General features: G+C 36.8%; 1 protein-coding gene across 1 annotated transcript in view; it reads right to left on the bottom strand.

Moving 5' to 3' along the window:
* The window catches only part of Catsperb (cation channel sperm associated auxiliary subunit beta), a 115,524-nt gene that overhangs the window by 16,113 nt on the left and 86,277 nt on the right, over positions 1 to 13,134 (bottom strand). Inside the window, exons 18-19 of the mRNA XM_027931486.2 lie at positions 9,080 to 9,412; positions 307 to 446 (exon numbers count right to left, since the gene is read on the bottom strand). Of these exons, the coding sequence (XP_027787287.2) occupies positions 307 to 446; positions 9,080 to 9,412 (473 nt within the window). The remainder of the gene's footprint in view (positions 1 to 306; positions 447 to 9,079; positions 9,413 to 13,134) is intronic.

Genomic DNA, 13,134 nt, shown 5'->3' with positions numbered 1-13,134 from the left:
AACCTCTGTTTTGAAACTCTACCCTGTCTTTTTCAATACCCTACATGTTAAAAGTGTTAAGTCAAGCTTGGCATGGTGGCATGTGCCCGTGATCCCAGCTACTTGGGATATTGAGGCTGGAAGATCCTAAGCTTGAGCCCAGCACCCCAGCCCTGGCCCCCCCCCCCAAAAAAAAAAAACCCAGAAAATGTACATAGTCATCCTTGATGGGTAGGATTCAGTGTACCTTTAAAATTCTTTTTTTCTTAGCTTACACTCTAAATTTTCTATATTAATAGGCCTTTTTGTAATTAAAGAAAATCTTACTTGACGTAACGATTTGCTAGTTACAGAAATTTCCACTAGATAACTATTAGTATCGTCGAAGGCACCTTCCACTTTAACTTCCAACAACATTGGGTTTCCAACTGATACTTCCACTAGTGGGTAGTCGATTATTTGAAAACCTATGGAAACAATGTCAACAGTGCATAATAAAAATTGTAAACATAGTTTAATAATGATGTGTTAATCAGGAATTTAGAACATCTACAGCATCTCTTATGAAAGCTAGCAAACATAGTTAGCAACTTATATAGAGGCAACTTTAATAATTCTTAAAAAAATGTTTCTTCATTGCATCAGTCAGATTCTCAAATGTGTACAAAGGTCACTTGGATAACCCTGGCTATGTTAGTTGGTAGGGAGGTACTTTTAAGGACAACCACCTGTGCTTGTGGGGTAGTAGAGGAGCTGTGCCCCTTTGAATGACTTTTAATGTTCCTTCAAACTTGGTTTTTTTGTTTGTTTGTTTCAGATAAGGCCCTATAGAGACTCTTTTAAGGAACCAGCAGATTCACTCTGACTCACCCTTTTTTGGTGACCTAGAAGAGTAAATAAATTTTGCTCATTACAGTATTAAATTCTCTGCCCAGGGGCATTTCTGTCTGACATTTTTAGACTAGTGATGTATGACCTTGAACTGAGCATGCTCAGGAACATGCCAGCTCCCACATGTGATGATGAATCTTTCCTATAGAAACATGTACAAAAGTTTCCCCAATAAAAGCCCCTTACTTTCTTTGTGGAGACAGTGCTTTGGGAATTATCCCCAGTGCTCTCCTTACTTGCTGAAAGTAATAAAGCTTTTTCACTCAGAGTTACTGATTGTACTTATTGGCTTTGTACTCATCATTTGTACTGATGCATTTGGTTACAGTTACATTGAATTGGTAAACTGTAGAAAAACTAGAGAATAGATACTCAGTTTGAGAGGCTGACAGTCAAATGTTGCCAAGAGAAAACTCTTGGCATTTCAAGTGAAGTACTGTATGTCATCAGGCCACTTTCTGCCTCTAGGTAACTAATTGCTGAGGGCCATTGCTAAGTAAGAATGACACATGGCATGACCCAGGTCATTTGCAGTGACACTGCATGTAAGGTGACCTTGCTCAAGGACCAGGGCGGATCCGGGTTTAGGGTGGATCAGGTTTAGGGCGTTCCCAGTTTAGGACATCCGGGTTTAGGGCAGTTCCAGGTTTAAGGTGTACCCTGCTGGGAATTGGACATATCCTGCTGCCTCAGGCGCGCCTGCTCCTTGAGTTCCGGTGGGATTGAGAGAGTATTTGGGATTTTGCCCAGAACGTGATTTGGGCAGAGAACGTGGATTTCCCCAGAACGTGTGTAGAGTGCCGGTGTGAGTTCGGGAATAAAGAATTGATGTTTGAATCTACAAGGCTGTGAGTGGCTCGTGATTTTGTGCCCAGCCAGACTGCGGCATTTGGCGGCCCGTACGGGGAACATCTGAAGAGAAGGTAAGTGAAATTACTCGCCCCTGAAGGAGAGCGAAAGAATGGGTGACCATTTCAAAAAACAATGTGTTCTTGTTTTGATTTATTTTGTTTTTATTTCAAGTTGCCTGTTCCTAGAACTTTCTCAGGCAAACTGGGGAAAATGGTTGACTCAAGGTTTGAAGTTGTTTGCCCTCGAGAAAGAGAAATTGTTAGAGGAAGAAGGCACCCCAGTAAGACCAAGAACAGTTAGGACATATGTTGATACAATACAAAAATGTAGCCCATGGCTTTTTAAAGATGAGTTATTAAGTATATCAATGGGACCATCATGGTATCCTGTAGAAAGATTTTTCTTCAACAAGAAAGAGAGGGCTAGTTCTGTTTACTACATTTGTCTAAGATTCTTGGTTTTTGCAGACATCTGATTAATTTACAAAGCTAAAGTGTTAAAATATCAACCACTAAATATGAAATCAAGTACTCTTTACTTATTAAGTTCCATAAGGTAATATATTTAAACATTATGTGTGTTTTCATAAATTGGTAAATGGAAAAAAGGTTTAATATTGCTTTGGTCTGTGTCTTTGCTAAAACAAGGTTACTAAGTGTTAAGATTCTATCATGTGTAATTTATATACAAAGAGTAGAAAAATTTTCAGTTGGGTTTCAATTATAGTATTATAGTATCATAAAAAACATGAAAGTCTTTCATCTTATTAAAGTGGAGTAATTTGTCTAAATCAGAAATTTTATAAAAGTTGTTTCAAAATGTGAATTTATAAAAAGGGTTAATGGTTAAAAAAGAGATAGAAAAAGATTCAAGATGTGGAAATATATTTTAATATAAAAGGTTAAAGGAAAAAGAAATGTTTCTAGATGAGACAATCTCTGTGTGGTAAAGTAAAAAGTTGTAAATTGCCATTTAAAAAGATTTTGAGGAAACTAGACTTAATTTAAAAGCTTGAGAAAGAAAGAAAGAAGAAAAAGATATTTGTACATGGCAGATTGAGACAAAGCTTCTTAATGGAGAAAAAAAAGCCTTTGGTTGAAGGGCAGCCATGTAAACTAACATTAAAGCGATTTAAACAGAATCTAAGCCTCATTTAAAAGAGTGAAGTTGTAGGTGGTGAAAAAGTACATTTAAAAGTACAGTATAGATGATAATTAAAAGGCTTTAAAAGGTTAAATTGAAGGTGGTCGAGATACCTTCATGGCGGAAAAAAGAAAAAAGATAAAAAGATTCAAGATGTGGAAATATATTTTAATATGGAAGGTTAAAAGAAAAAGAAATGTTTCTAGATGAGATAATCTTTGTGTGGTAAAGTAAAAAGTTGTAAAATGTCTAAGTAAGTTGCAAAAGGCTTTAAAAGGTTAAATTGAAGGTGGTTAAAATGCCTTCATGACGGAGAAAAGATTGCGTCATTCGAAGCCTAGTTAATTGTAAAGGCATTACTTAAAAAAAAAATGGGAAGATAATAGGATAAAAGATATTTAGATAAAGAAGATTAAAAATTTAAAGTGAAAAACTTTAAAGACAGAAGTATAGAAAGTTAAAAAGAAAAAAGATAAAGAAGATGTAGAAAGATAGAAAAGATGTAGGAAGACAAGAATTTTAAACCCACAAAATAGGAAACAAAAGAAAACTAGGAGACGGGCTGGGGATGTGGCTCAAGCGGTAGCGCGCTCGCCTGGCATGCGTGTGGCCCGGGTTCGATACTCAGCACCACATACCAACAAAGATGTTGTGTCCGCCGAGAACTAAAAATAAATAAATAAATATTAAAAAAAAAAAAAAAGAAAACTAGGAGAAAAAAAGCAACTAAGGGTGAATGTACAAACCTTAGAAGATAAAAACAAGATTAAAAAATGGTTAAAAATGTCAAATAAAGGTATTTCAGATAAAAAATGCAAAAAGCTAAGACAACTATTAGATACAGACATTCTAGATAGAAAAAGGTAGAAGAGAAAAGTTTAAAGTCAAATATTGGATAAAATAGGATATTAAAATGTACTTATTAAAACAAAAAGAGGGAATTGGAAAAGGGTATATATCCCCCAAAGATAAACTTAAAATAACGCTTTTTACTCTAAACTTTTAAAATTTGGATTCATCAGGACTTAGTGCTGCGGAAAGACATATGTATCCAAAAAATGTACATAAGCCTAAGGTACTTTGGAAAGATATTCTAACAGGACAATGGAAAGGTCCTGACCCAGTGATTGTCTGGAGTCAGGGTTCTGTTTGTGTTTTTCCACAGGGAGAACAGCAGCCGATTTGGATTCCAGAGAGATTAACTAAAGCAATTTCTACAGACCAAAAAGAAGATGCTTTGACTCAAATCCATAACAGCTGATATCCAGGGCTCCAGCTTGGCTATTCTTACATCTGTGACAGTGATTAACCAGGATGCTTTTTTCAATATCTATTTTATTATTGCATTTTTCCACATCATAAAGTTCTATTTTATTTTTTGAGCTCATACAAACCTAGGTTAATGTTTTTCTGATCAGTTTTATTTTTTGACTGTGGAGTTTTTAAACAGTACAATGGAGATTTCACCTAGGTAAAGCTACAAGGCCTTTACTATGGTCTTATGTGTTGTACGTTTGTGTGCACATTTGTGTTTTGTGTTGTATGTCTGTGTGTGCGTATGTCCATAGATCATATATGAGGAGCACTCATGAAAAAATGGATCCGAATTATTTTTTTTTATTCATGTGATTTAAATGGTTTAATTTAAATTAGGTAAACAGCTGTTAAGGATTGTTTTTAAAGGTGGTTAACAGATCTGTTTGTTTACTAATTTAAATTAGGTAAACAGCTGTTAAGGATTGTTTTTAAAGGAGGTTAACAGATCTGTTTGTTTACTTTCACCTTTCCTTGTCATCATATTTAATAATTCTGTTCAGGATAATGTCTCTTTAGCATCATTGCCAGAATTCCTATCTCCATCCCAGTGCTGGTGAAGACAAAGATAAAACCAGACTACAGCTTCTATGCTAGCTATCACAGTAAACTGTATAAACTGATGCATCAATGAATATAACTCAACAAGTAATGCTCAATCAAGGACTCGATTTACTTTGGGAGGAAATGGACATATTGATAGACTCCTCCGCTTTGAACTGCTTGCAGAACTTGCCTGAACTATGTAACACTTGTATACATTGGTTCAGCGAATTATGGTAGTGCTGGCATATCTTTGCTGATGGTGTCACCAGTGATGCAATTTTTCCAAAGGAGCCGTCAATTGGCTTGGTGTCGTGGCATTTCTGTATCCTCCTCCCTTCTGCTAGTGACGGTCTAAAATTTGGGGGCCAACAGAGGTGAGGCAAAGAACCTCACCCCCCCACTGGCACCAAGGCCAAAATTGGGGGCCAACAGAGGTGAGGCAAGAACCTCACCCCCCCACTGGTGCATAGGCCTATCCACAAGTATGGCTGTATGCTGGACCGGTAGTCAGTGACGGGTATGATCCAATTGCAGTGGTATCAACCTAAGACAGGAGGCTGACGCCTAGAGGTCAGTTTTTCCCATGACGGGTAAGAACCATATGTTGAATTGGACAACCTACCAGGCACGGTCCTTAAGCCACATTGCTTGTTGTTTAATTAATCAGAAGGGGGGAGATGCTGAGGGCCATTGCTAAGTAAGAATGATGCATGGCATGACCCAGGTCATTTGCAGTGACATTGCATGTAAGGTGACCTTGCTCAAGGACCAGGGCGGATCCAGGTTTAGGGCGGATCAGGGTTTAGGGCGTTCCCAGTTTAGGACATCCGGATTTAGGGTGGTTCCAGGTTTAAGGTGTACCCTGCTGGGAATAGGGCGTATCCTGCTGCCTCAGGATACCTAGTAAGAATAGTGTTAGGAGAATAAGATAAATGTATCCACAATAATGGACCTTCTTGCCAAAATACTCCTGTAGGAATATTTTTTGTTGGTAGTACAATAAATAATAAAGGCAAACTTATATCAATTCTATCCAAATGCATATTTTCCATATATGTTTCAATAATTTTTAATGCCTTTCTTGCTTTAGGAGTTAACATGCGGGGTGAATTTGGATCTGATGGACCTTTTAGAATATCAAATAAAGGTCCCAACTCTCCTGTTGGTATGCCTAGATAAGGTCTTATCCAATTTATGTCTCCCAATAACTTTTGAAAGTCGTTAAGTGATTTGAGTTGATCTACTCGTATTTGAATTTTAGGTGGACGGACCATGGTTGAGGATAATAGAACTCCTAAATAATTAATTGGAAAATTTAATTGTACTTTATCTATTCCTATCTCTAGATTATAATTTTTTAATAAGTTTGTAAGTGTGGCATAACATTCCAGCAATGTGTTTTTATCTTTATGTGCTAATAACACATCATCCATATAGTGAAATATTTGTAGTTCAGGATTTTGATTTCTAAGTGGCTGGATTGCTTTGTTAACATAGATTTGACACATAGTTGGACTGTTAGCCGTCCCTTGAGGGAGTACTTTCCATTCATATCTCTGATCAGGACCTTCATGATTTAATGCAGGGATAGTAAATGCAAAACATGGACTATCCTCAGGATGAATTGGAATCGAAAAAAAAAAACAATCTTTAATATCTATAGCTAAAACATACCAGGTTTTTGGCAAAGCAGACAATTGAGGAATCCCTGATTGAGCAGGTCCCATAATAACCATCTCATTATTAATGGCTCTTAAATCTTGCAATAATCTCCACTTACCAGATTTCTTTTTGATGACAAAAATGGGAGTATTATGGGGAGATACGGAAGGTTGTATATGTCCCTCCGCTAATTGTTGTTTGACCAGATCATGGGCTACTTGAATCTTTTCTTTAGTCAGGGGCCACTGAGGAACCCACACGGGTCTTTCTGATTTCCAAGTAATTTTGATTGTCTCAGTGGCCCTTTCTGAAAATCCAACCCATGTCTGTCTGTTCCTCGATCTAACGGCAACTAATGGGTGACCTTGCCAGGCTGAGAACATTATTGGAAAAAGATTTGACATACAATATGGTCTAACTGCCACCTTTATTAATCAGTAAACTGGAATTGAGAAGTAATAAGTAATTTGATAATGGTCCCATGTGAAGCTGTTTCCCTCAGACCAAAGTGATCTGGTAATAAGTGCTTTCTAATCTTTAATGAGGGATTTGGTTAAAGTGTGGATTATCCAGGTCAGGAGTGAGGTCTGAGATTCTGCATTTCTAACAAGTGCCCACATAACATCAATGAGGCTTGTCCAGTGACGACACCTTGAGTAACATGGACTAGGCTATTCTTCAGAAACAGGCAAGGGAGGCGACTGCTCTATTTAGGTGAAATTTGACTGTCTTTAATACTCCTGATTTCTGGGAAGGTCAGATAATTTAATTTTGGTTTGGTAATACAAAATTTTAGCATGAAAGACTATTTTGATTTTTAATTTGATCTGTTGGGGTACACTGCAGGAGCTTAGTGTTAAATATTGGCCTCCTATTATTTTTGTTTAGTAATCTTTAATAAGTTTAGTATTACTTGATTAAAAAAATTGAGATGTCCTAATTTAATTACAAAGACAGAAAGTGGAAGGCAGAAGACATAGAGAAGTTAGCCAAAAACCAACAAATGAATGTATCACATTCCTGATTCCTGAATGTAGTTGAAACCTGATTTAAAACCCATAATGCCACTGTGTCCTGGTTACATATAAAATTTCCAGACTATTTCAACACCAACCAATGAAAGGGCTGGGGGTATAGCTTGGTGGTAGAGGGCCCCTGGGTTCAAGCAGCAAGCCCTTTTCCTTATGGATTGGCCATCTATCGCAAAACCTTTCCACACTTTGATTTATTCCACTGCTCTTGGCTATCTATACTTTTTCCAATAATGTAAACCACCTATACTTCCTTTTCCATTTTTTAAAAATTTCAAAAGTGTTACTGACTCTTAGGTCCAGCCAACATTTTTACAACTCGTACCCAGCCCTGATGCTCATATTTGTAGGAACTTGTCTCAGGACTTGATCCTTCTCTGGCTAGTGTCTATAATGCTTAATAAACCCTTTTATTTCAAAGACATTTCAGTCTCAAGAGTTTTGGTTTAACATAATTATATGAAAATAAGTACAGTATTCTCTGTAAAAGCTATTTTTGGTTTAAATTAAATACCTAAAATGAATTTAACAAAACCAAAGTAATTAAAAGGTTTTCGTTTCAGGCTGGCCTCAAACTTGTGATCCTCTTGCCTCAGTCTCCCAGGTAGCTGGGATTATAGGCTTGCACCATGGTGTTTGCAACTTTGATTTCTATAAAAATCTAAACTAAAATCCTGTGTAAACTTGGAATGGTCATTTAATCTAATTTTCTTTTTTTTTTTAGAGAATTTTTTTAAAAATTTATTTTCCAGTTTTCGGCGGACACAACATCTATATTTGTATGTGGTGCTGAGGATCGAACCTGGGCCGCACGCATGCCAGGCGAGCGCGCTACCGCTTGAGCCACATCCCCAGCCCCTCTAATTTTCATTTTTAACATGAGGATTATAATCTAGTTTTTAGGGCCATTATAGAAATTAAATGAAGTAATGTCTAAACAATCATTTAATACAGAGTCTTGTGCAAAAGTGCTTGGTAATTAGAAGCTTTATTTATTTAAGTAGTACTGGGGATTGAATTTAGGGGTGCTCTACCACTGAGCTACATCACTAACCGTCCCCCCTCCTTTTTAAAAAATATATATTTTTAATTGTAAATGGACACAATATCTTTATTTTGTTTATTTATTTAAATATGGTGCTGGGGATGGAAACCAGTGCCTCATGCATGTTAGGCAAGTGTTCTATCACTGAGCCACAATCCCCGCCCAACATCACTAGCCTTTTTAAAATTTTATTTTGAAACAGGGTTTCCCAGGATGGCCTCAAACTTGTGATCCTCCTGCCTCAGTCTCCCAAGTAGCTGGGATTATAGGCCTGCACCATGGTGTTTGCAACTTTGGTTTCCATCATGACTGGCATTCTATTTATAACAATAATCACAGAACTCAGTATGGTAGTACACATCTGTAATCCCAGCAACTCAGGAGGCTGAAGCAGAATGATTCCAAGTTTGAGGCTAGCCTCAGCAATTTAGTGAGCCCTATCTCTAGATAGCTTGGTGGTAGAGGGCCCCTGGTTTCCATTCCCAGTACTAGGGTTGTTGGGGTGGGAGGACCAAAGTTAAAGTAAACATCAAAGAATATTTTAATGGAAAAAATAAAGTATTCAAGGAAAAACAACAACTCCTTTTGATCCCCCCCTTCAAAAACAACAACTTACGATTTGAATTAGGTATGATCTTAACTTTGAAAACCTGAGAGTTTCCCAGATCGATGTACTTCACAACATTGAGGGATAGTGAATCGTCAGATTGTTGAAACCAATAATTACATGGTTTTGAAAATATAGACCATTTTCGTCCATTCACAGACCCAAAGTTGTATAAGAACCAAGATTCTCTTACGAAGGTCATATTAAGGGGGACACTTTGAGGCATGGTAGCAAGAGCCAGAGCATTCGACGGATCCAAAATTTCCGTGATCAGGAAGCTGCTGTAACCAGGAATCACAACAGTCTTTTCTATATCTGAAGTTTTAAATGAGGAATCAGCAGCTGGAGATAAAACAGAAATGATTTGGTATACCAGAAAACAGGCAATGTTCACCAAACACACTGGTGGATATAATTAACAAATACACCATTTGAGCTTTAAACTATGATCTTAATGGCTGACAACATTTTAGGTTTTAATTCAAATGTATTACATAGAAAGTTTATCATGAATTTGCTACTCACAAGCCCACACTTATGAAACAATTCTATAAACTCACAGCAGGAAAAAATAATATGTAGAACTAAATAAAGTTGATTTCTTCTTCTTCTCTCTCATTCTTTATGATAGTTTCTTGCTCTGTTGCTCAGGCTTGAAATCCAGCAATTCTTCTGTCTCAGTTCTAAAACATAAGTAGGTACTCTACCACTGAATTATATCCCCAGCAATAAAATATACTTTATTTACAGATTATATGATTGTCTATGCAGAAAATCTCAAAGAACCAATAAAAATCTCCTGGAATTTATGAGATTGTAGCAACTTTGAGGAGTATGAGCTTAATATACAAGTTAATATTTTCCCTATATACCTGCAAGGAACAATTGGATTTAAAATTTATGTAGCATCAAAAAAAAAAAAAAAAAAGAAAGAAAAAATGTATCAAGCTGACAAAAATCTAAATGATGAAAACTACAAATTTCTAGTGCAAAAAGCAAAGGAGATTTGAGCCTACTTTTTTTTCTGTTAGGCACAGAGTCTCTGTTCTAGTGCCCTAAGTCTTTGATTCACTTTGAGTTGATTTTTGTACAGGGTGAGAGAGATTTAATTTCATTTTGTTACATGTGTATTTCCAATTTTCCCAGCACCCTTTGTTGGATAGTCTATCTTTTCTCCAGTGAATGTTTTTGGCATCTTTGTCTGGTATGAGATAGCTCTATTTATGTGGGTTTGTCTCTGTGTCTTCTATTTTGTACCATTGGTCTTCATGTCTGTTTGGTACCAATATCATGCCATTTTTGTTAGTATGGCTCTGTAGTATAGTTTAGGGTCTGGTATTGTGATGCCTCCTGCTTCAGTCATTTTGCTAAGGATTGCCTTGGCTATTCTGGGTCTCTTATTTTTCCAAATGAATTTCATGATTGCCTTTTCTAGTTCTATGAAGAATGTCATTTACCATGTCAGCCTAGGATCAGACTTCCTTAATAAGACTCCTAAAGTGCAAGAAGTAAAAGCAAGAATCAATAAATGGGGGCTCAGGTTGTGGCTCAGCGGTAGAGCACTCGCTTAGTACGTGTGAGGCCCTGGGTTCGATCCTCAGCAACACATGAAAATAAATAAATAAATAAAATAAAGATACTGTGTCCAACTAAAAAATAAATATTAAAAAAAATCAATAAATGTGATGGACTCAAACTAAAAAGCTTTCTTCTCAGCAAAGGAAATAATCAATAACATGAAGAGAGAGCCTACAGAATGGGAGACAAGATTTACCACATGCACCTTAGATAAAGGATTCATCTTCAGGATATATAAAGAACTAAAAAAAAAAAAAAAAAAAACTCAACACCAAAACAACAACAACAAATAACTCAATGAATAAAAGGGCTAAGCAACTGAACAGACACTTCACAGAAGAAGGAATACAATCAACAAATATATAAAAAATGTCCAACATCTCTAGCAATTCGAGTAATGCAAATCAAAACTAAGATTTCATTTCATACCAGTCACAACGACAATTATCAAGAATATAAGCAATAGCAAATGTTGGCAAGAATGTGGGGAAAAAGGTATGCTTACACATTGCTGGTGGGTCTGCAAGTTGGTGCAGCCACTATGGAAAGCAGTATGGAGAGTCCTCAGAAGCTTGGAATGAAACCACCATTTGACCCAGCTACCCCACTCCTTGGTTTATATCCAAGGAACTTAAAAATCAGCATACGGCAGTGATGTAGCCACATAGATATTTATAGCAACTCAGAATAGCTAAACTATGGAACCAACCTAGGTGCCCTTCAACAGATGGATAAAGAAACCATGGTATATGTACACAATGGAATATTAGTCAGCCTTAAAAAAGAACGATATTATCTCATTTGCTGGTAAATGGATGGAGCTGGAGAATATCATGTTAAATGAAGTAAGCCAATCCCCCCAAAATCAAAGTCCAAATGTTTTCTCTGATATGTGGATGGTAATTCACAATAAGGGCAGGGGAAGGAGCTAAGGAAGAATAGAGTTACTTTAGATTAGGTAGAGGGGCATGAAAGGAGGGGAGGGGGTATGGGCGTAGGAAGAATAGTAGTATGCATCAGACATTATTACCCTATTACATATATGACTATATATGACTGGTGGGATTCTACTTTATGTACAACCAGAAAAATGAGAAATTATACTCCATTTATGTCTGATGTATCATAGTGCATTTTATTGTCATGTATAACTAATTAAAAATTTTAAAAATAAAGGAAAAAAAAACAAAGAAGATGCAAGTAAATGTGAGACATGACATCTTCAGGGAGTAAGAAGTCCCAATATTGTTAAAATGTCATTTCAACTATAAATTCCATCCAAACGAAAATCCTTTTTTGGGGGAGTAGGTACTGGGGATTGAACTCAGGGGCACTCTGCCACTGAACCGCATCCCCAGGCCTATTTTGTATTTTATTTAGAGACAGGGTCTCACTGAGTTGCTTAGCACCTGGCCATTGCTGAGGCTGGCTATGAACTGGTGATCCTCCTTCCTCAGCCTCTCAAGCTGCTAGAATTACAGGTGGGTGCCGCCTAGCCCAGTTGAAAATCCTAATAAGTTATTTCATTGATATCCAAAAAATTTGATCTTAAAGGTTATTTGGAAATTCAAAAGATGGAGAATGCTAAACACAATACTGAAGAATAAATGTACAGGAATGACATACTGACCTTAAGACTTACTATAGCCAGGTGTGGTGGTGGAGCACACCTGTAACCCCAGGGACTCAGGAGGCTGAGGCAAGAGGATCACAAGTTCAAAGCCAGCCTCAGCAATTTAGCGAGGCCCTAAGCAACTCAGTGGGACCCTGTCTCTAAACAAAATACAAAATAGGGCTGCGGATGTGGCTCAGTGGTCAAGTGTCCCTGAATTCAATCCCTTATGCCCCCTCCCTGCCAAAAAAATACTTACTATAAAGCTGCAGTAATCCCCACAGTATGATATTTGGGGAAAATAGACAAATTAATGAAACAAAACCAATAAATTTAGAAATAAACTCTTACAAATATAGTCAACTGATTGCTCACAAAGGAGCAAAGGAAACTCATAAGAGAAAGTATGTTTTCTCAGCAAATGTTGCTGGAACATTTGGACATCCATATGCAAATAATGAACTAGACACAGAACTTTCACAAAATTAATTCAAAATGAATCATAAACCTAAATGTAAAATGCAAAATTTAGAAATTAGTTTTTAAAAAAATTTTTTAGTTGTTGATAGACCTTTATTTTATTCATTTATTTATATGCAGTGCTGAGAATTGAACCCAGTGCCTCACACATGTGAAGCAAGTGCTTTATCACTGAGCCACAACCCCAGCCCCTAGTACTTAAAGTTAATATAGGAGAAAGTCTAGATGAGTCTGGGTTTGGCAATAAGGTTTTAGATACAAAACCAAAAGCAGTGTCTATGAATGAGGAAACTGATAAATTGAACTTTATTTGAATTGTCTCTTTTATTAAATGCAAAGACAAGGAATTGAATGCAAAGACAAGGCACAGACTGGGACAAAATATTGGAAACAC

Source organism: Marmota flaviventris, chromosome 2 (genome assembly GCF_047511675.1).
Source record: "Marmota flaviventris isolate mMarFla1 chromosome 2, mMarFla1.hap1, whole genome shotgun sequence".
NCBI lineage: Eukaryota > Metazoa > Chordata > Mammalia > Rodentia > Sciuridae > Marmota > Marmota flaviventris.
The sequence above is the reverse complement of the archived record's forward strand: the minus strand, read 5'-3'. Positions and strand labels throughout refer to the sequence as shown.